We start from the raw sequence: 19,046 nt of genomic DNA, 5'->3' as shown, positions 1-19,046 counted from the left end.
TGGTGGCCCATCACGTTAACCATTTTATATATAAAATATATATCTTCAGGCTGGTGTTTTCGGCTTCGTGCTTCTAGGAGCAATGTGTGATGAGGCATGACCAGAAGCCAGACCACAGCTGCATCATTAGCCACTTTAAACCCCTCCAATCCATACATGAAGCAAACTGACACTCACCATAAAGATGAGGCACGACCACAAACGTGAAGCCAAACAACACCAACGCAGCTCACCATCTCAAACCCCCTGCAACTCAGACTAACTCGAGCACAACAAAGCCCCAAAATATATTTTTTCTGGTTCTTCTGACAAATTTCTTTTGTTGCCTTTCTTCTTTCTTTAGATCCCTCCCAGGCTTCAAAGTCCAGCCCGCATCTTTCCCCTTCAAGAAGTGACAAGGCTTGGTCATCCTCGCCTTCCTCATTTGCACTACTGCGGGTCCAACGCAGGGATTTTTTGTTACCAGAGAACTTTTCAACCTTGGGGGGGGGTATATTTTGGGGGGGGGATGGAACCACCCCCAAAAACGAAGAAACAGAGCTGTGGTCATCGGTCCTCTTGTGGGGCTGTCGAGAGTAGGAGAACCTTGAGGCGCGTGGCTTCAACTGATCCACAGAAGCTTTGCGAGCGTGACGATATCCTGACCTACCTCCTTGTTTTGCACAACGTGGCAAGATGTTCTCTCCTGGACGGTCGTTTCAGTTGGGTAGACCTGCTCCCCAAGTTGGTCTCACCGGTTTACAGGTTGATATACCAGCTTTCCAGATGTACGATGGAGCAGAGCCTGAGATGAAACCAGCTTACCCGTTGGGACATCCTTCCAGGACATTGGGCTAGGCTCCCAACCTCTCTTTGGAACATGAGTCAAATCTAGATGGTCTGGAAGAGACCAGCTTGGGAAAGATGGTGTAAAGTCCAAGGGGTTAATGGGTTTTGCTTGAGTCCTTGTTGACATCATCACGAGAAGAAGGCTGTCTCAGCAGACCTCCCATGATTCCAGAAAACGGGAAGGGCCTTGGGAAATGTCTTGATTGCCTGGAAGGGTGCAGATGTCCCTTGGGCGACCTCTTGGTTCCTTGAAGGGGGGAGGCCCAAGGTCTCATTGGGTACAGGAAACATGGTGTCTTTTAACTCTCCTCCCTCCAGTTATGATGGATGGACATCCTGTTCCTGTCCATCCTCTCTCACTCTGTCCCACCACCCAGGGCCATGAACATCTCAGATGGTGGACTGAGTCTTGAAGTCCATCCAGCATCCTGTTCCTGTCCATCCTCTCCCACTCTGTCCCACCACCCAGGGCCAAGAACATCTCAGATGGTGGACCGAGTCTTGAAGGCCTCCCAGCATCCTGTTCCTGCCCATCTTCTCCCACTCAGTCCCACCACCCAGGGCCAAGAACATCAGAGATGGTGGGCCGAGTCTTGAAGTCCACAGCATCCCGTTCCTGTCCATCCTCTCCCGCTCCGTTCCACCACCCAGGGCCAAGAACATCTCAGATGGTGGACCGAGTCTTGAAGTCCATCCAGCATCCTGTTCCTGTCCATCCTTTCCCACTCTGTCCCACCACCCAGGGCCAAGAACATCTCAGATGGTGGACCGAGTCTTGAAGGCCTCCCAGCATCCTGTTCCTGCCCATCTTCTCCCACTCAGTCCCACCACCCAGGGCCAAGAACATCAGAGATGGTGGGCCGAGTCTTGAAGTCCACAGCATCCCGTTCCTGTCCATCCTCTCCCGCTCCGTTCCACCACCCAGGGCCAAGAACATTTCAGATGGTGGACCAAGTCTTGAAGTCCACCCAGCATCTTGTTCCTGTCCATCTTCTTCCACTCCGTCCCACCACCCAGGGCCAAGAACATCTCAGATGGTGGACCGAGTCTTGAAGTCCACCCAGCATCCTGTTCCTGTCCATCCTCTCTCACTCTGTCCCACCACCCAGGGCCAAGAACATCTCAGATGGTGGACCGAGTCTTGAAGTCCACCCAGCATTTTGTTCCTGTCCATCTTCTTCCACTCCGTCCCACCACCCAGGGCCAAGAACATCACAGCTGATGGACCAAGTCTTGAAGTCCACCCAGCATCCTGTTCCTGTCCATCTTCTCCCACTTCATCCCACCATCCAAGGTGGAGAAGGTGGTGGAGATGTTGCCACGTTCTATGTGTCCACCTTACTTGGTGGGACACTTTCTGAAATGGTGGTTGGTTGGGTAGGGGTCGACCACATGGGAGAAGAAAGCCAGGAAGGGCGGGATAGTGGTTAGAGATGCAGCTCAGCCCCATGATGGACCCCTGATGATGGTCATCTCCCATTCCAATCTTCTGTTGGGCCTACAGGAAACACCAGATTGGGATTGAAATGATTTAGAGAGTCTGGCGTTCACACCCGTGATCAGAAAAGCCAACATCTTCTCTGATTTCAGATGGGAAAGAGGGAGACACGCTTCACAGGGAGTCCTCGACTTACGACCACAATTGAGCCCAAAATATCTGCTGCTAGGCGACAAGGTTGTTAAGTGAGTTTAGCCCCGTTTGGTGGCCTGCCTCACCCAAATTGTTAAAACCACCCCTGCAGTTGTTAAGTTAATCACACTTTAAGTCGTGTGAAGCTGGCTTCCCCCGTCGATGTTGTGTGTTGGACCGACGCAAAAGAGGATCACGTGACACCCCGCCCCCCCGGGACATGGCGACCGTCGTTAAATACGAGCCGGTTGTCCAGCGTCCGAATTTTGATCCTGTGACCGACGGTCGTTAAGTGTGAAAAAGGCTCCCAAGTCCCTTTTTTCGGTGCCGTTGTAATTGCGAATGGTCGCTAAACGAACCAAGGACTGCCTACCTTCACACACGCCTTCCTTGTGGATCTGTGTCTCAGGAAGAATAAAAATGCACCTTTTTGCTCTCAAGAATGGCGCTGGGTAGACCAAGCCCACAGTCGGACCCCGGACCCTGTGAACTTTCGGGGACCCCTCCCTCTGGACCCGAGGGGGCGGGGCTAAATGCCCAGCCTAATTCCCACGATCTAGGAACACGTCCCAACACGGAGCAGGTGCCTTCTTCTCCCCCACCCCCTAGGCCTTCTCCACAGCCCCTTCCGGTCTCCGACCAATTGCTCCTGAGCCCAAGAACAGGGCCTGCGCCCCCTTCTCTCCTTTGAGACGCACTGATGACCTCTGGGTAGCCCGCTGTTGCCTTGCGGATGCTGGCATTCCTCTGCCGAGTGCTTCCCCCCCCCCATGTGTGGGGATGCCACTGCGTTGCTAGAAGGTTCTTTCGACTTATGGGGGGGGGAATATTTCAAACCGGTCCCCCCCAATCGGAACCTTCTAGCTTTTTCTTTATCTCTCCCCCCCCCCAAGCTCTGTTTCGCTATTTCTTTAGACGGGGGGGGGGGGTGTCTTCAAACTTGGCGACTTTTAAGACTTATGGACTTCAATTCCGCAGCCAGCCATCATGGCTGGCTGGGGAATTCTGGGAGGTGAAGTCCACAAGTCTTAAAGGTCGCCAAGTTTGGGGACAACCCCCTCCCCCAATTTCCTTAGACAATTTCGCTACGTATATTTCCACACGAAGAAGACCACTTGAAAAACCCGGTCTTCTGAAAGCTTTAGGCCCTTTTTAATAATAATAATAATAATAATAATGACGATAATAAATAAATACTTTTTTAAAAACGGAAATCCTAGTCTGTCGTTTTGGGAGATGATACGGGGGGGGGGGACGAGAGACAATGTCCGTTGCGTCTCGTGCTGAGGGTAGGGGTGGGGGCCCTCCAAGTTGTTGGGAGTGTGTCATTCTGGGGGGGGGGGCTGTCTTTTAGGGTGCCCCCCCCCTTTGTTGTCTTGCTTGAGAGGATGAAGCACGCCTGGGAAGGTTTTTTTGCAATCGTAGGGACGAGATTCCCAAGCTTTGCATCACGACGTGGTAGTCCTCCACTTACAACCACAAAGAAGCCTCGCGTTTCTGTCGCTAAGCGGGTCAGTCGTTAAGTGAGTTTTGCCTCTTTGGACGACCCTTTTTTTTTTTTGCCAGAGTTGTTAAGCAAATCACCGCAGTAACCCTGGGGGAGGCTGCAAACATGGTCATCAGTGTGTGAAAAACGGTCGCCAGTCATTTCAATGCCGCTATGACTTTGAACGGTCACTGAATGAATTGTTGTAAGTCAAGAAACTACCTGTAAATTGGGGGTGGGTTTTCTCCCTTCTAATCCAGCTCCTGCCTCCTCCTGTTTCTTCAATCTCTCTAAAACAGTGGTTCTCAACCTTTTTAATGCCGCGACCCCCAACCGGTCGTAAGTCGAGGACTACTCAACCGGTCGTAAGTCGAGGACTACTCAACTGGTGCAGCACTGTTGGCAGAATGGGACTTTTGGCGGGCTCAGCAGGGCAGAGATAACCTGGACAATTCCTATTGGCTTTGGAAAGCCAATAGAATTAGACTCTATTCAAGAGAGTCTATTCTATTGGCTTTCAAAAGCCAATAGAATAAAAGGGAATAGCACAGCTAAGGAAAAGGGGGGGAAAATGGCAGACTGCGTTGTTTGGTGACCCCCGTGAAATGGTCGTTCGACCCCAAATGGGGTCCCGACCCACAGGTTGAGAACCACTGCTCTAAAACCTCTTAAAAGTTTTTTTAAAATTTTAATAGTATTTTAATAGTAACAGTACAAGGCCTTGGTAAGGCCACACTTGGAATCCGGCATCCAGTTTTGGTCATCATGATGTTAAAAAGATGTTAAGACTCCAGAAAGAGTCCAGAGAAGAGCAACAAAGATGATTAGGGGACTGGAGGCTAAAACTTACAAGGAACGGTTGCTGGAATTGGGTATGTCCAGTTTAATGAAGAGAAGGACGAGGGGGGACAGGATAGCAGTCTTCCAGTATCTCAGGGGCTGCCCCAAAGAAGAGGGAGTCAAGCTATTCTCCAAAGCCTCTGAAGGCAGGACAAGAAGCAACGGATGAAAACTAACCAAGGAGAGAAGCAACCTGGAACTAAGGAGGAATTTCCTGACAGTCAGAACAATTAACCCGTGGAACAACCTGCCTCCAGAAGCGGTGAATGCTCCAACACTGGAAGTTTTTAAGAAGAGACTGGACAGCCATTTGTCTGAAATGGTCTAGGGTTTCCTGCCTGAGCAGAGGGTTGGACTAGATGACCTCCAAGGTCCCTTCCAACTTTATTATTACTATTATTATTGATCATCGCAGAGTCAGCCAGATGTTCAGACTGGATTTGGCATTTTGCCTACTTATCGAGTCCTTACCAAGGACCTGGGATAGGCAGACGTGGATGTTTGATGGTATTACAGATATCGTCACAGGATGGATGATGATGATGATGATGATGATTACACTTATGACATGACCATCCCAGGCATCCCTACAGTCAGAATTTGGGTGCTTGGCAACTGGCATCTATTTACCACAGTTGCAGCGTTCTGGGGTCACGCAATCTCCATTTGCGACCTTCCCAGCCCGTTTACAAGAGTCGATAGAGGTAGCCAGATCTGCTTAATGACCACGTTGTTAACAACTGCGGCAGAAACGATCCTTAAATTGGCCTGAGCGACTCAGTTAACAATTTATTTGTTTAATAATAGAAATTTTGATCCCAGTTGCAGATGGCACTACTTGATCTGTAAATGTCAGTTATATGGCTGCTGTTGTGCATAATGGCCACCAGATGGCAACAGAGCACCACAATTCAGATTCATGCTCTTTAGATGCATTTTCTGCTCTCTCTCTTTTTTTTTTCTCTTTCGTTTTGTGTATATTTCCAACCCTCTCATGTCTTAATCCTATTTTAATAGTCTTTGTCCTGAAACACATCAAAGATCTCTTGCAGCGGCGGCGAGAAAGGCCCGGAGTCAATTTCTTCTCCCTGCTCTACTAAGGGAAAGTCTGGAGATGCTTTGAAAGGGATCCAAAGAAACCAGCTTTATGAGTGTCCCTGACAGGGAACAAGTCCCGGTGGATGGATTGGATACTCACCGGGACCATATTGGACAGAAGTCAAAGAGGGACGAATGTTAATGAGAAGTGTGGTTGTCATAAAAGACAAAGATTTCCTTGTGATGATCTACACGGAGATGAGACGTTCAAGCCAATCAACATCATAAGCCACGTTTGGAATATTGCACCCGGTTTTGATCACCAGATTATAAAAAAGATGTCGAGACTCTAGAAAGAGTGCAGAGAAGAGCAACAAAGAGGATCAGGGGATTGGAGGATAAACCATATAAGGAAAGGCTGCTGGAATTGGGGATGCCTAGTTTAATGAGGAGAAGGACGAGGAGGGACAGGATAGCAGTCTTCCAAATCTCAAGGGCTGCCCCAAAGAAGAGGGAGTCAAGCTATTCTCCAAAGCACCAGAAGGGCAGGACAAGAAGCAATGGATGGAAACCAATCAAGGAGAGAAGCAACTTGGAATTAAGGAGAAACTCCCTAACAGTGAGGACGATTAACCAGTGGAACAGCTTGCCACTAGAAATGGTAGATGCTCCATCACTGGAGGCTTTTAAGAAGAGACTGGACAGCTATTTGTCTGAAATGCTAGAGAATTTCTTGTTTGAGCAGGGGGGCTGGACTAGATGACCTCCAAGCTCTGTTATTCCGTTCTGTTAAGATCCCGAAGAAATATTCTGCTTTTTGACTTTTGGGGCGTTGGGGGACGCCAAATATTGACATCAAGGTGGACCCGAGTCCTTGTAGAATTTGCATCCTGGTTACTTGACAAGCTGAAAATGTTCTAAGTGGATTCGGGCTGCTAAATACTCCAGGAGGACCTTTGATTTCCAGGTGGCCCCAGATGTTTTGCAGGTCAACTTATGACCACAATCAGTCAGAATTTCCATTGTTAAGCAAAGCACTTGTAGTCGTGGTGGACTTTATGGCCTTTTTTTGTCTTTAAGCGAATCACTTCATCTCTGGATGAGGATGTTTCTTGAGCCTGCATCTTCCTACTGTAAGTCCAACATTTCCACCAGCTCCAGCACCTTGGGTGACCACTACAACCTTCCACACAGCTCAGGGATCTTCAAACTTGGCCCTTTTATGACTTGTGGACTTCAACTCCCAGAATTCCTGAGCCAGCCATGCTGAGGGGAAAGGGAGAGTTTCCAAGCTGAGCCATGCTGGCTCAGGAATTCTGGGAGTTGAAGTCCACAAGTCATAAAGAATCCTAGGCCCTAGGCCAGGGGTAGGCAACCTTGGTTCTTTTATGACTGGTGGACTTCAACTCCCAGAATTCCCGAGCCAACATGGCTCAGCTTGGAAACCTCTCCCTTTCCCCTCAGCATGGCTGGCTCAGGAATTCTGGGAGTTGAAGTCTACAAGTCAGAAAACGGCCTAGGCCTAGGCCAGAGGTGGGCAATCTTGGCTCTTTTATGACTGGTGGACTTCAACTCCCAGAATTCCTGAGCCAGCCATGCTGAGGGGAAAAGGAGAGGTTTCCAAGCTGAGCCATGCTGGCTCAGGAATTCTGGGAGTTGAAGTCCACAAGTCATGAAAGGGCCAAGTTTGAAGACGCCTGATAGAGATGGTCAAAGAATAGAAGAGAATAGAAGAGAAGAGAACAGAACAGAATAGAACAGAACACAGCAGAACAGAACACAACAGAATAGAATAGAACAGAATAATGATAGAATGGAATTGAATATAGAATAGAATAGAACAGAACAGAATAATGATAATAGAATAGAATAGAATAGAATAGAATAGAATAGAATAGAATAGAATAGAATAGAATAGAATGTGAAAAGAGTTCACCTTTGATAGTAGAGGCTCACTTGGGTGACTTTGGGCCAGTCGCTTGTCGTCCTTCCAGCCTACCTTGCAAGATTGTTGTGGGGGAAAATGCGGAGGAAGCATTCTGTACATCACCTTGACAGGCTGAGTGAATAACAGGGTGGACTTCCAGAATCCCCCAGCGAGCAAGCTTTAAGGTGGGTGGATTTCAGCTCCCAGAATTCCCCATCCAGCATGCTTTAAGATGGGTGGGCTTCAATTCCCATAATCCCTCATTCAGCATGTTTTAATATAGGTGGACTTCAACTCCCAGAATCCCCCAGCCAGCATCCTTTAAGATGGGTGGGCTTCAATTCCCAGGATCCCCCAGCCAGCATCCTTTAAGACGGGTGGACTTCAATTCCCAGAATCCTTCACCCAGCATGCTTTAAAATGGCTGGACTTCAACTCCCAGAATTCCCCACCCAGCATGCTTTAAGGTGGGTGGACTTCAACTTCCAGAATCCCCCAGCCAGCATGCTTTAAAATAGATGGACGTCAACTCCCAGAATTCCCCAGCCAGTGTACTTTAAGATGGATAGACTTCAGCTCCCAGAATCCGCTTTAAGATGGGTGGACTTCAACTCCCAGAATCCCCCGACCAGCAATTTTGAACTTTCTGCCTGCCTCTGGCCTTCTTGAGTTCCCCTCTCATCCCACCCACAAAGTTAGACTTCACCTGAACAGGGAGGCTTGATTGCAGAGCCCCAAGGCAAACCCTGTTAGACTCGGGAAGCCCTCCGAGGTGGGACTTCCTCCATCCCAACACCTGCTTGCAACATCACCCGAATCTGCCTCTTCTCCACTCTTTCCACCTGCTCCCTCTCCCCCCCCCCCCAGCTTGTGATTCTGGCTTGTTCGCTTTTAATAACCAGCCACGGTTCGGCTTTAATTATGTTGTGAGGAAGCTGCTCCCTTCGCAAGTAAATATTTGAAAATTGTCATGTTAATGGGAATAATAAGGATTTAACCTTCCTGGATTTGTTTAATCCTCTCCAAAAGGCGCTTACGACATTAGCAATCATTATGAAATCTAGCAAGCCTCCGGGCGGGTTTTGAACTGCAGAGGGAAGGATGCAAAGATGCCTCCGGGTGCAAATCGTGGGAGCAAAAGCCAGGGGCTGTGGGGCAGGGCATGGGGGCACAGGCGGGACCCCCTTAGTAGCTGCCCCAGAGCCACTCCACCCCCCCCCCGGGACAGCTTAGGATCACCTGTCACGGCTGTAACATCGTGAAGGTGAGCTGTGCTTTTAATATGCTGGAAACACACACCTTTATAGAGGACGGGGCTCTTGATGGCGTGGGGGTGGCTGCCGTCGTGAATTTTTTTGACACACGACGCCCCCAGGGACCCCAATGGCGACTACAGGCGGTCCTGTATACATATGTTGCATATAGCATGTTTAAATGGTGTTATGTAGGTGTACGCTTTTGAGAGCAAGCAACTAAATTTCATTTTTAAGGTGTGCCCACAGTAAAAAAAATGACCATCCATCCATCCATCTTATCCATCCATCCATCCATCCATCTATCCATACATCCATACGTATCTATCTGTCTATCTATCTATCTATCTATCTATCTATCTATCTATCTATCTATCTATCTATCCATCCATACATCTATATCTATCTATATGTCCGTCTGTCCGTCTATCTATGATCTATCTACCTTATCCATCCATCCATCCATCCATCCATCCAGCCATCCATCTATCCATACATCCATACATCCATACCTACCCACCTATCTATCTATCTATCTATCTATCTATCTATCTATCTATCTATCTATCTATCATCTATCTATGATCCATCCATCATCCATCCATCTATCTAACCATCCATCTATCTATCCATATATCCATACATATCTATCTATCTATCTATCTATCTATCTATCTATCTATCCATCCATACATCTATATCTATCTGTTCATCTGTCCGTCTATCTATGATCTATCTACCTTATCCATCCATCCATCCATCCATCCATCTATCCATACATCCATATATCTCTATCTATCTATACATCCATCCATCTATATCTATCTATCTGTCTATCCGTCCGTCCGTCCGTCCATCTATCTATGATCTACCTACCTTATCCATCCATCTATCCATCCATCCATCCATCCATCCAAAGAGGGATCATGTGACTTTGGGACACGTCGACTGCTATAAATATCACCCATCCAACATTTTTGCCTAAGGCAGGACTAGAACTCCCTGACTCCTGGTGATTGGCTCAAAGTCACCCAGCCGACCAACTTTTTTCAGAAACGCCTTGCCATTGCCTCCTTCACAGGGCTGAGACAGATTGACTGGCCCAAAGTTACTCAGTTGGCTTCGTGCCTAAGGCGAGACTAGAATTCACGGTCTCCCAGTTTCTAGCCCGGTTCCTTAACCCACCACAGCAAATTAGCTCTTAAGTTCGTGTATTTATTGTGTAGAAAAGTATTGGTCCTTTCAAGGACAAAATAATCTGCTTTTCCCATCTCGGAAGCTTGCGGAATTCCGCAACACTTCTCGCCAAGATCAAAACATGCAACTCTGGGGCGAAAACTATGAAATGGACTTGTTTGAATCCCGGTTAAAAGGGAGGGAGGGATTGATTGAGGAACTGTCACAACAGTGGGAAGCCATCGTTGTTTCTCGCAGAAACGGGTGGACAAAGAAACCGGCTCCTTTGTTGGTAGCTAAACCTGGTGTGCAGGATCAAACAACGACGGTTTAAACGTGACAGACGGAGGGAAAGATAAAACACAACCTGCCCAATGTAATCACAATCGAAACTGATAGAATTCACAAACAAGCGAACTGATAGAATCCTACGGTGGAATCGGAGCTGAGAAAGGCTTCCCGCGAGGTCATCTAGTCCAGCCCCCTTCCTCTCGGAAAGCCTTTTCTGCACCAAAGTCTGGCCAAAAATCCTAACAAAGATATTTCATTGGATTTTGACTGGAATCGTCCGAAGAAACCATTTTGCAATTAGGAGAGGAGACCGTTTTTGTATTTTATAATTTCTTTTCATTCTTCATTCATTGTTTCTGTTCCCTATTCGTTTGGAGGACAGAGAGGGGGTTTTTGTGTTGTTTTCTCTTTCTTTGAACATATTGCGGGATGGAAAGCAGGCACTGTGAGTTCTAGTTTCCGTTTTAGGTGTGAAAAGCTACTGGAGTGGCGTTGGGCCCATCGCAAGGAGGCTGTGAGTTCTAGTCCCACCTTAGGCATGGAAGCCGGCTGGGTGATTTTGGGCCCATCACCAGGAGGCTGTGAGTTCTAGTCTCGCCTTAGGCATGGAAGCCGGCTGGGTGATTTTGGGCCCATCACCAGGAGGCTGTGAGTTCTAGTCTCGCCTTAGGCATGAAAGCCAGCTGGATTAGTTTGGGCCCATCACCAGGAGGCTGTGAGTTCTAGTCCTGCCTTAGCTTCACAGCTTTGTCTTGAGAAGGTAAGAACGTGGGGCACCAGGTTTTGTTTAAGTCATTTCTACTTTGCAACCCCCCTTGTTTCTTGCTAGTCTTCCGAGTTCCCTTTTGGTGGGGATGCCCCCAGACCCCTGCGCTGTGACTGACCCTCGTTTTTTTCAATCAACACCTGGAAGAAAAGCTGCTGAGACCCAACAGCTTTCCCTACTTACTTTTGGAAGCTGCTGAGATAACAAACCTCCTGCTCTAACCTCAATTAGACAATTATTTCCTCCTTTCATCTCATCAGGGGATCAAGATCTGCCAGCCACTTCATCCTGATTTATACCGGACCAACCTCTGATAGTGCCTAAATATAAGCTACTCCAGGGTTTTAGGAGAGGGAGGAGGGAGGTTGAAGGACTACAAAACCCATCCAATGTAAGCAACCACTTGGAGAACCATGGCCACGGACAACTCACTTCCCTGCGATCCAACGTTTTACCAGGGTGGACAGGTGGTCTGTGACTTGTAACCACAATTGACTGCGACGTTTCTGCTGCTGAGTGAGGTTTGCCTCATTTTACGACCTTCCTTGAATCGCTGAAGAGGTTACATAGTTGTTAAGTGGACCTGGTTCCCCCGTTGACTTTGCTAGGCAGGAGATCGCAAAAGAGGGATCGCGCGACTCTGGCGACGCCGCGACCGTCATAGCTACGAGTCAGTTGCCCAGCGTCTGAATTTGGATCCTGGCGACGTGACAAACGATCCAAGCGTGAAAGACGGGCCTCCTCCCTGGGGTTGTAACTTCGGCCACTAAACGAATCGTTGTAAGTCAAGGACTAGCTGTGTGCGGGGGATAAAGGAGATTTTCATATATTTTTCCCCCCTAAACTAGTTTTTTTTTTCCCCCTCTCTCAGACTGGGAAGATCCAGGTTTAGGGAAAATTCAGGGCTGTTTTCAGACAAGACCCAATTCATCTGTGGAATGTGCTCATTGTGGGATCCGGTCAAGCAGAATAGAGCTGGAAGGGACCTCGGAGGTCATCTAGTCCAACCCCCCCCCTGCTGAAGCAGGAGACTTTATTTATACCATTCCCGACAAAGGGTTTTGTCCAGCCTCTTCTTGTAAAACCTCCGGTGACGGAGCAGGGGTGGCCTCTGGTTTTTGGATCCTTTCCCCAGGAAATTAGACAGATTTATGGACGATAGCGTGATTAAGGCAGCCAGGGCGGTGGAGTGGCTACAAGCCCTGGGCTGGGAGCCAAGAAAATCAAAACATCTTACTTAGGCAGGCTGCCCACCGGAGTGACTTTGAGTCGGTCGTTTTCCATCAGTCCAGGTTGAAGCCGATGCCAAGATGTTTCCAGAAATGTTGGCAAGAAGCCTGCAGTTGTCAGCAGCCCAGACTAACACAAAAGCATACATATACTAGGAGGAGGAGGAGGAGGAGGAGGAAGAGGAGGAGGAGGAGGAGGAGGAGAAAGACTGTGGAGTCCTTGATGCTCTCTGAGCTGGATGGTTTTCTTGGGGACATTTCATGACCCAACTAGGTAACACCTTCAGGGCTAGAATGGAGGGGGGTTTACAGAGAGGAGGAGGAGGAGGAGGAAGAGGAGGAGGAGAAAGAAGAAAGAAGAAAGAAGAGGAGGAGGAGGAGGAGGAAAAGGAGAAGGAGAAGAAGAAGAGGAGGAGGAGGAGGAGGAGGAGGAGGAGGAGTTTGGTGCTTTCCTTGCAGACATTTCATGACCCAACTAGGTAACATTATCAATGCTAGAAGGGAGGGAATTTGCTGGGAGGAGGAGGAGGAGGAGGAGGGGGAGGGGGAGGAGGAGGAGGAGGAGGAGGAGGAGGAGGAGGAGGAGGAAGGAGAAGGAGGAGGGAGTTTGGTGCTTTCCTTGCAGACATTTCATGACCCAACTAGGTAACATTATCAATGCTAGAAGGGAGGGAATTTGCTGGGGGAGGAGGAGGAGGAGGAGGGGGAGGGGGAGGGAGGAGGAGGAGGAGGAGGAGGAGGAGGAGGAGGAGGAGAAGGAGGAGGAGGAGTTTGGTGCTTTCCTTGCAGACATTTCATGACCCAACTAGGTAACATTATCAATGCTAGAAGGGAGGGAATTTGCTGGGAGGAGGAGGAGGAGGAGGAGGGGGAGGGGGAGGAGGAGGAGGAGGAGGAGGAGGAGGAGGAGGAGAAGGAGGAGGAGGAGTTTGGTGCTTTCCTTGCAGACATTTCATGACCCAACTAGGTAACATTATCAATGCTAGAAGGGAGGGAATTTGCTGGGAGGAGGAGCAGGAGGAGGGGGGGGGGACTGTGGAGTCTTGGGTACTCTCTGGGTGCTTTTCCTGCAGATGTTTCATGACCCAACTAGGGAACATCATCAGTGCTAGAAGGCAGTGGGGTTTGCAGAGAAGAGCATGACGAAGAGGATTGTGGGATCCTTGCTGCTGTTACAACCAGGATGGGCAGGGTCCATCATGGTCATAAGTCAAGGACTACCGGTACATCCCCCCCCCCCCAAGAAATAACTGGAAGTTGATCTTCAAGCCATCCATCAGGAAAGGGGTTCCCAGCTCATCCGAGGCTGATTTGGGATAAATTCTTCTCTTCTTTGGTCTCCATACTGTAGACCAGATTTGATCCGGAGATCAGAGGCCTGTTTTCTTAGACCCGTGGTTCTCCACCTGTGGGTCGGGACCCCATTTGGGGTCGAACGACCATTTCACGGGGGTCGCCAAACAACGCAGTCCGCCATTCCCCCCCCCCCTTTTCCTTAGCTGTGCTACTCCCTTTTATTCTATTGGCTTTTGAAAGCCAATAGAATAGATTCTCTTGAATAGAGTCTAATTCTATTGGCTTTCAAAAGCCAATAGGAATTGTCCAGGCTGTCTCTCTCCTGCTGAGCCCGCCAAAAGTCCCAGTCTGCAAACGGTGCTGCACCAGTGGAGTAGTCCTCGACTTACGACCGGTTGAGTAGTCCTCGACTTACGACCGGTTGGGGGTCGCGGCATTAAAAAGGTTGAGAACCACTGTCTTAGCGGGTGTGGCGAGAAGGGAGCCATCTTGTCAGCTTAGCTTTGAACCATTTCTAATAGGGCTGAATGGCCTTAATAACGCAGCTTTCTGCTGACTTTAATCTACAGTCGCTCACCTTCCATTACCTAATAAAACATGACATAGCCTTTTGCCTCCGTAATGATAGATAACTGGAGTCAATTACATTTTAACCAAGTTTCCTTTTTCTTAGGGGGTGAGATCTTCAAAAAAAGAGCTCCTTACCCAGAGCTGCTCGCAAAAGGCTGTGCTTCATATATTATTTTAAATTTCATTGATTAAGCACTTTAGCTGTTAACGTTGCCGATCGGGCCGTAGCATCCTCTAGAGAGGGTGAGCGACAGGTTAAACCACACGGAGTATCTCCTCCTCCTCCTCCTCCTCCTCTCCTCGTCCTCCTCTTCCTCCTCCTCCTCCTCCTCCTCCTCCCCTCCTCCTCCTCTTCCTCCTCCTCCTCCTCCTCCTCCTCCTCCCCCCCCTCAATTTTCAGCCTATCTTGTGGAAACCTCAAACAGGTTTACAGAAGTACAGAATAACAGAGTTGGGAAGGGACCTTGGAGGTCTTCTAGACCAACCCCCTGCTCAGGCAGGAGACCCAGGAAATTCCAGGTGGCTTCTCTCTGATTAGCTTCTGTCGGTCGCTTCTTGTCCCGCCCTCAAAACGCTTTGGAGAATATGGTAGTTTCTTGGCATCAACCAAGTTCCCCGTCTCACCAATTTAGAAGGAGGAGGAGGAGGAGGAGGAGGAGGAGGAGGAGGAGGAGGAGGAGGAGGAGGAAAGAAGAAGAAGGAAGAAGGAAGAGGAAGGAGGTAGGAGGAGGGAAGGAGGAAGGAGGAGAAAGAAGGAGGAAGGAAGGAAGAAGAAAGGAGAAGGAGGAGGAGGAGAAGAAGAAAAAGAAAAAAGGGGAGGAAAGGAAGAGGAGGAGGAAGGGGAAGGAAGAAGGAAGAGGAGGTAGGAAGAAGAAAGAGGAAGGAGGTAGGAAGAAGAAAGGAAGGAAGAAAAAGGAGGAAGGAAGAAGAAAGGAAGGAGGAGGAGGAGAAGAAGAAAAAGAAGAGGTAGAGGAGGAGGAAGAGGAAGGAGAAAGGAAGAGGGAAAAGGAAGGAGGTAGGAGGAAGGAAGAAGGAGGAGGAGAAGGAAGGAAAAAGGAAGAGGAAGGAGAAAGGAGAAAGGAAGGAGAAGAAGAAGGAAGAAGGAAGAGGAAGGAGAAAGGAGAAAGGAAGAAGGAAGAAGGAAGAGGAAGGAGGTAAGGAGGAAGGAAGGAGAAGGAAGGAGGAAGGAGGAGGACGAGGAAGAGGAGAAAAGGAAGGAAGAAAGAAGAGGAAGGAGGAAGGAGAAAGGAAGAAGGAAGGAGGTAAGGGGGAAGGGAGAAGGAGGAGGTAGGAGGAAGGAGGAAGAAGGAAGAAGAAGGAGGAAGAAAGAAGAAGGAAGGAAGAAGGACGAGGAGGAGAAGAAGGAAGAAGAAGAAGAAGAAGAAGAAGAAGGAGAAGGAGAAGGAGAAGGAGAAGGAGAAGGAGAAGGAGAAGAAGAAGAAGAAGAAGAAGAAGAAGAAGAAGAAGAAGAAGAAGAAGAAGAAGAAGAAGAAGAAGAAGAAGAAGAAGAAGAAGAAGAAGAAGAAGAACCACCTACAAAGCCTCCCATGAAGTAGCCAAGGGCAGCTTCTTCTCGTCTAGCCAATGGATGCCATCCCTTCTGGGCCATCCTCCCTGGAAACCCCTTCCACGAATGCACAGACCCCATAAATTTGAAAATCTAATGTCCTTCCGGCTCAATAAGATGGCCGTCCTTGTTTTGAGAACATCCAGCTATCCCTCACAAGAAGCTGCAAGGGACGGTGGGGAGCTGGGCCACCGTTTCCCTGGTCTGCGGTTCCCAAGGATGGGTGGTCGGTGGTTATCTGCATCACCGAGTAGCATCCCGGTTTCACAAATGGCGGCCTTTATCGGCTGGTAGTAAATCTGTCAAACGTATCTCCAATCTCCAACGCTGTAAATCCAGACCCTGTTCCCGTGCTGGGTGGATGGGATCAAAAGAAGCAAAGAGAGATAAAACAATCCGGGGAAGGATTTGCAGCCAGGACTTTGAGGGATTGAGGTCCTCCAGGAGGGCCGCTTGGAGGTCAGTCGGGATCTGGGTTCAAGAAAGGGGCTGGATGCTGACTTCAGCAAGATTGCCTAGGAACCCAGAAGCTGGGGGGGGGGGACACGTGTGTTCCTCTTTCCTAGATCGATCCGACAAGGTGCAGTTAAGGGATGAGAAACGGGAGGTCCGGCACTTAGGCGGGAAAAACAAAGTGTGCAGGTAGATGATGAGGGGACTGGAGGCTCAAGCACATAAGGAACGGTTGCTGGAATTGGGTATGTCTAGTTTAAGGAAGAGAAGGACGAGGGGGGACAGGATAGCAGTCTCCCAGTATCTCAGGGGTTGCCATAAAGAAGAGGGAGTCAAGCTATTTTCCAAAGCACCTGAAGGCAGGACAAGAAGCAACGGATGGAAACGAATCAAGGAGAGAAGCAACCTGGAACTAAGGAGAAACTTCCTGACAGTCAGAACAATTAACCAGTGGAACTCCTTGCCTCCAGAAGCGGTGAATGCCCCAACACTGGAAGTTTTTAAGAAGAGACTGGACAGCCATTTGTCCGAAATGGTGTAGGGTTTCCTGCCTGAGCAGGGGGGTTGGACTAGATGACCTCCAGGGTCCCTTCCAACTTTATTATTATTATTATGGATCATCGCACAGTCAGCCAGATGTTCAGACTGAATTTGGCCTTTTGTCTACCTATCGAGTCCTTACCCAGGACCTGGGATAGGCAGATGTGGATGTTTGATGGTATTACAGGTATCGTCGCAGGATGGAAGCAGTTCCTAGTAAGGCCGCCTTTTGCAATTGACTAATGGCGAATTTGTCAATGCCAATGATGGTGTTCAAGTGGTGCTCCAGTTGTTGTTGTTGTTGTTGTTGTTATTATTATTATTATTGTTGTTGTTGTTGTTGTAGTAGCAGTAGGAGGAGGAGGTTCCTGGCTCAACAGAGGTAACCCTGAGAGGGATCTGGGGGTCCTAGTGGGCTGTCACTAGAAAACAAGCCAGCTGTGTGCTGCAGCCGCCCAAAAGACCGAGGCAGTCCTAGGCTGCATCAACAGGGATAGCCTCAAGACAACAAGAAGTGATAGTAACTCCTCAGTCGTCCTCCGCCTTCTCTCTGCAAACTTGCTTCCTTCTGGCCCTGATGGTGTTACCTAGTTTGGGAATGAAACGTTTGCAAAAAAAAAAAAAAAAGAACCCACCGAGCTCAGATAAGACCAAGGACCCCATAGTTCTCGTCCCCGTCCTGTCCTCCCCCTCCACCCTCCTCCTCCTCCTCTTCCTCCTCCTCCTCTCTGCAAACACCATTCCCTTCTGGCCTCCTTCTCCCTCACCACTCCCTTCTAGCACTGATGATGTTCCCTAGTTGGGTGATGAAACGTCTGCAAGAAAACCACCAAGCTCAGAGAGCACCAAGGACCCCACAGTCGTCGTCGTCCTCCTCCACACCACCACTACTACCACCACCACCATCACCACCCCTCTCCCTTCTAGCACTGATGATGTTCCCTAGTTGGGTCATGAAACGTCTGTAAGAATACAACCAAGCTCAGAGAGCACCAAGAACCCCACAGTCGTCTTTCTCCTCCTCCTCCTCCTCCTCCTCCTCCCCCTCCTCCTCCTCCATGCAACCCACTCTTTTCTAGAACTGATGATGTTCCCTAGTTGGGTCATGAAACGTCTGCAAGAATACAACCAAGCTCAGAGAGCACCAAGGACCCCACAGTCCTCCTCCTCCTCCTCCTCCTCCTCCTCCTCCTCTCCACAACTCCACTCCCTACTAGCAGTGATGATGTTACCTAGTTGGGTCATGAAACGTCTACAAGGAAACACCCAAGCTCAGAGAGCACCAAGGACCCCACAATCATCTTCCTCCTCCTCCTCCCTGCCACTTCCTTCTAGCACTGATGATGTTACCTAGTTGGGTGATGAAATGTCTGCAAGAAACCCCCCCCCAGCTCAGAGAGCACCAGGGCCCCCACAGTCCTCCAGTTCAACTCTGAACGGCCATTATTCTGTCCTGTGAGTTGAAGGAAGCAGTGCTGGCCATCTGCCCCCAAACGAGGCCAGCCTCGCTCCAGCCCCCCCTGGAAGTCCGAAAGGGCAGAACTCAGCCACCAAAGTCCTCCCCTTCCCTTCCCCTCTTCCCTTCAGCAGAAGCCTCTCCATCAGCCTTTCCGCAATTGGGACGCTCGGCGTGTCCCAAGGGCCGAAGGAAGCTTCAGACGAGACTTCCTCCCGCATCCCATTTCTGGGCGATTACACGCTCTGCCAGCCCCACATCAAGATAATGGAGGCCCCGGCCCGATCCTTTGGAGAAGGCCTGTCACTTAGCCAAGCGGCTTCTTTTTTTTTTTTTTTTTTTATTGAATTTTTTTCAAAAATTTTACAAATAAACATCCACCCCCCCTCCCAAACCACCCCCCCTCCCCCCCCCGACTTCCCAGAACTGAATATAGGATTATTTAACAAATTTTAAAAAATAACGTATACAATTTATAAAATAATTAATAATAATAATAAAAATCATAATAATAATATATATAATAATAATATACGTAAAAAAAAAGGAAGAAGAAAAAAGGGAAAAAGAAAAGAGAGAGAGAAAGAAAAAAGAAAGAGGTAGGCGAAAAATAAAACATATATAGAAAAGTATATAAATAATAATACAGAAGAAGAAAGAAAGAGAGAAAAAAAAACAATCATTACAAGTTATAAAAAGG

The 19,046-nt window shown here is 48.8% G+C and overlaps 1 protein-coding gene across 1 annotated transcript in view; it reads left to right on the top strand.

Moving 5' to 3' along the window:
* Window positions 1-3,663, top strand: part of LOC120316314 (disintegrin and metalloproteinase domain-containing protein 33-like) — a 62,995-nt gene extending 59,332 nt beyond the window's left edge. Inside the window, exon 23 of the mRNA XM_039361758.1 lies at window positions 344-3,663. Coding sequence (XP_039217692.1) covers window positions 344-395 — 52 coding nt within the window. The 3' untranslated portion in view covers window positions 396-3,663. The remainder of the gene's footprint in view (window positions 1-343) is intronic.
* Window positions 3,664-19,046: the final 15,383 nt, after the last annotated feature.

This window comes from Crotalus tigris, unplaced genomic scaffold, assembly GCF_016545835.1.
Source record: "Crotalus tigris isolate CLP2741 ecotype Arizona unplaced genomic scaffold, ASM1654583v1 scf7180000019356.616467, whole genome shotgun sequence".
In the NCBI taxonomy this organism is placed as follows: domain Eukaryota; kingdom Metazoa; phylum Chordata; class Lepidosauria; order Squamata; family Viperidae; genus Crotalus; species Crotalus tigris.
This window is presented reverse-complemented; position numbering and strand designations above follow the sequence as displayed.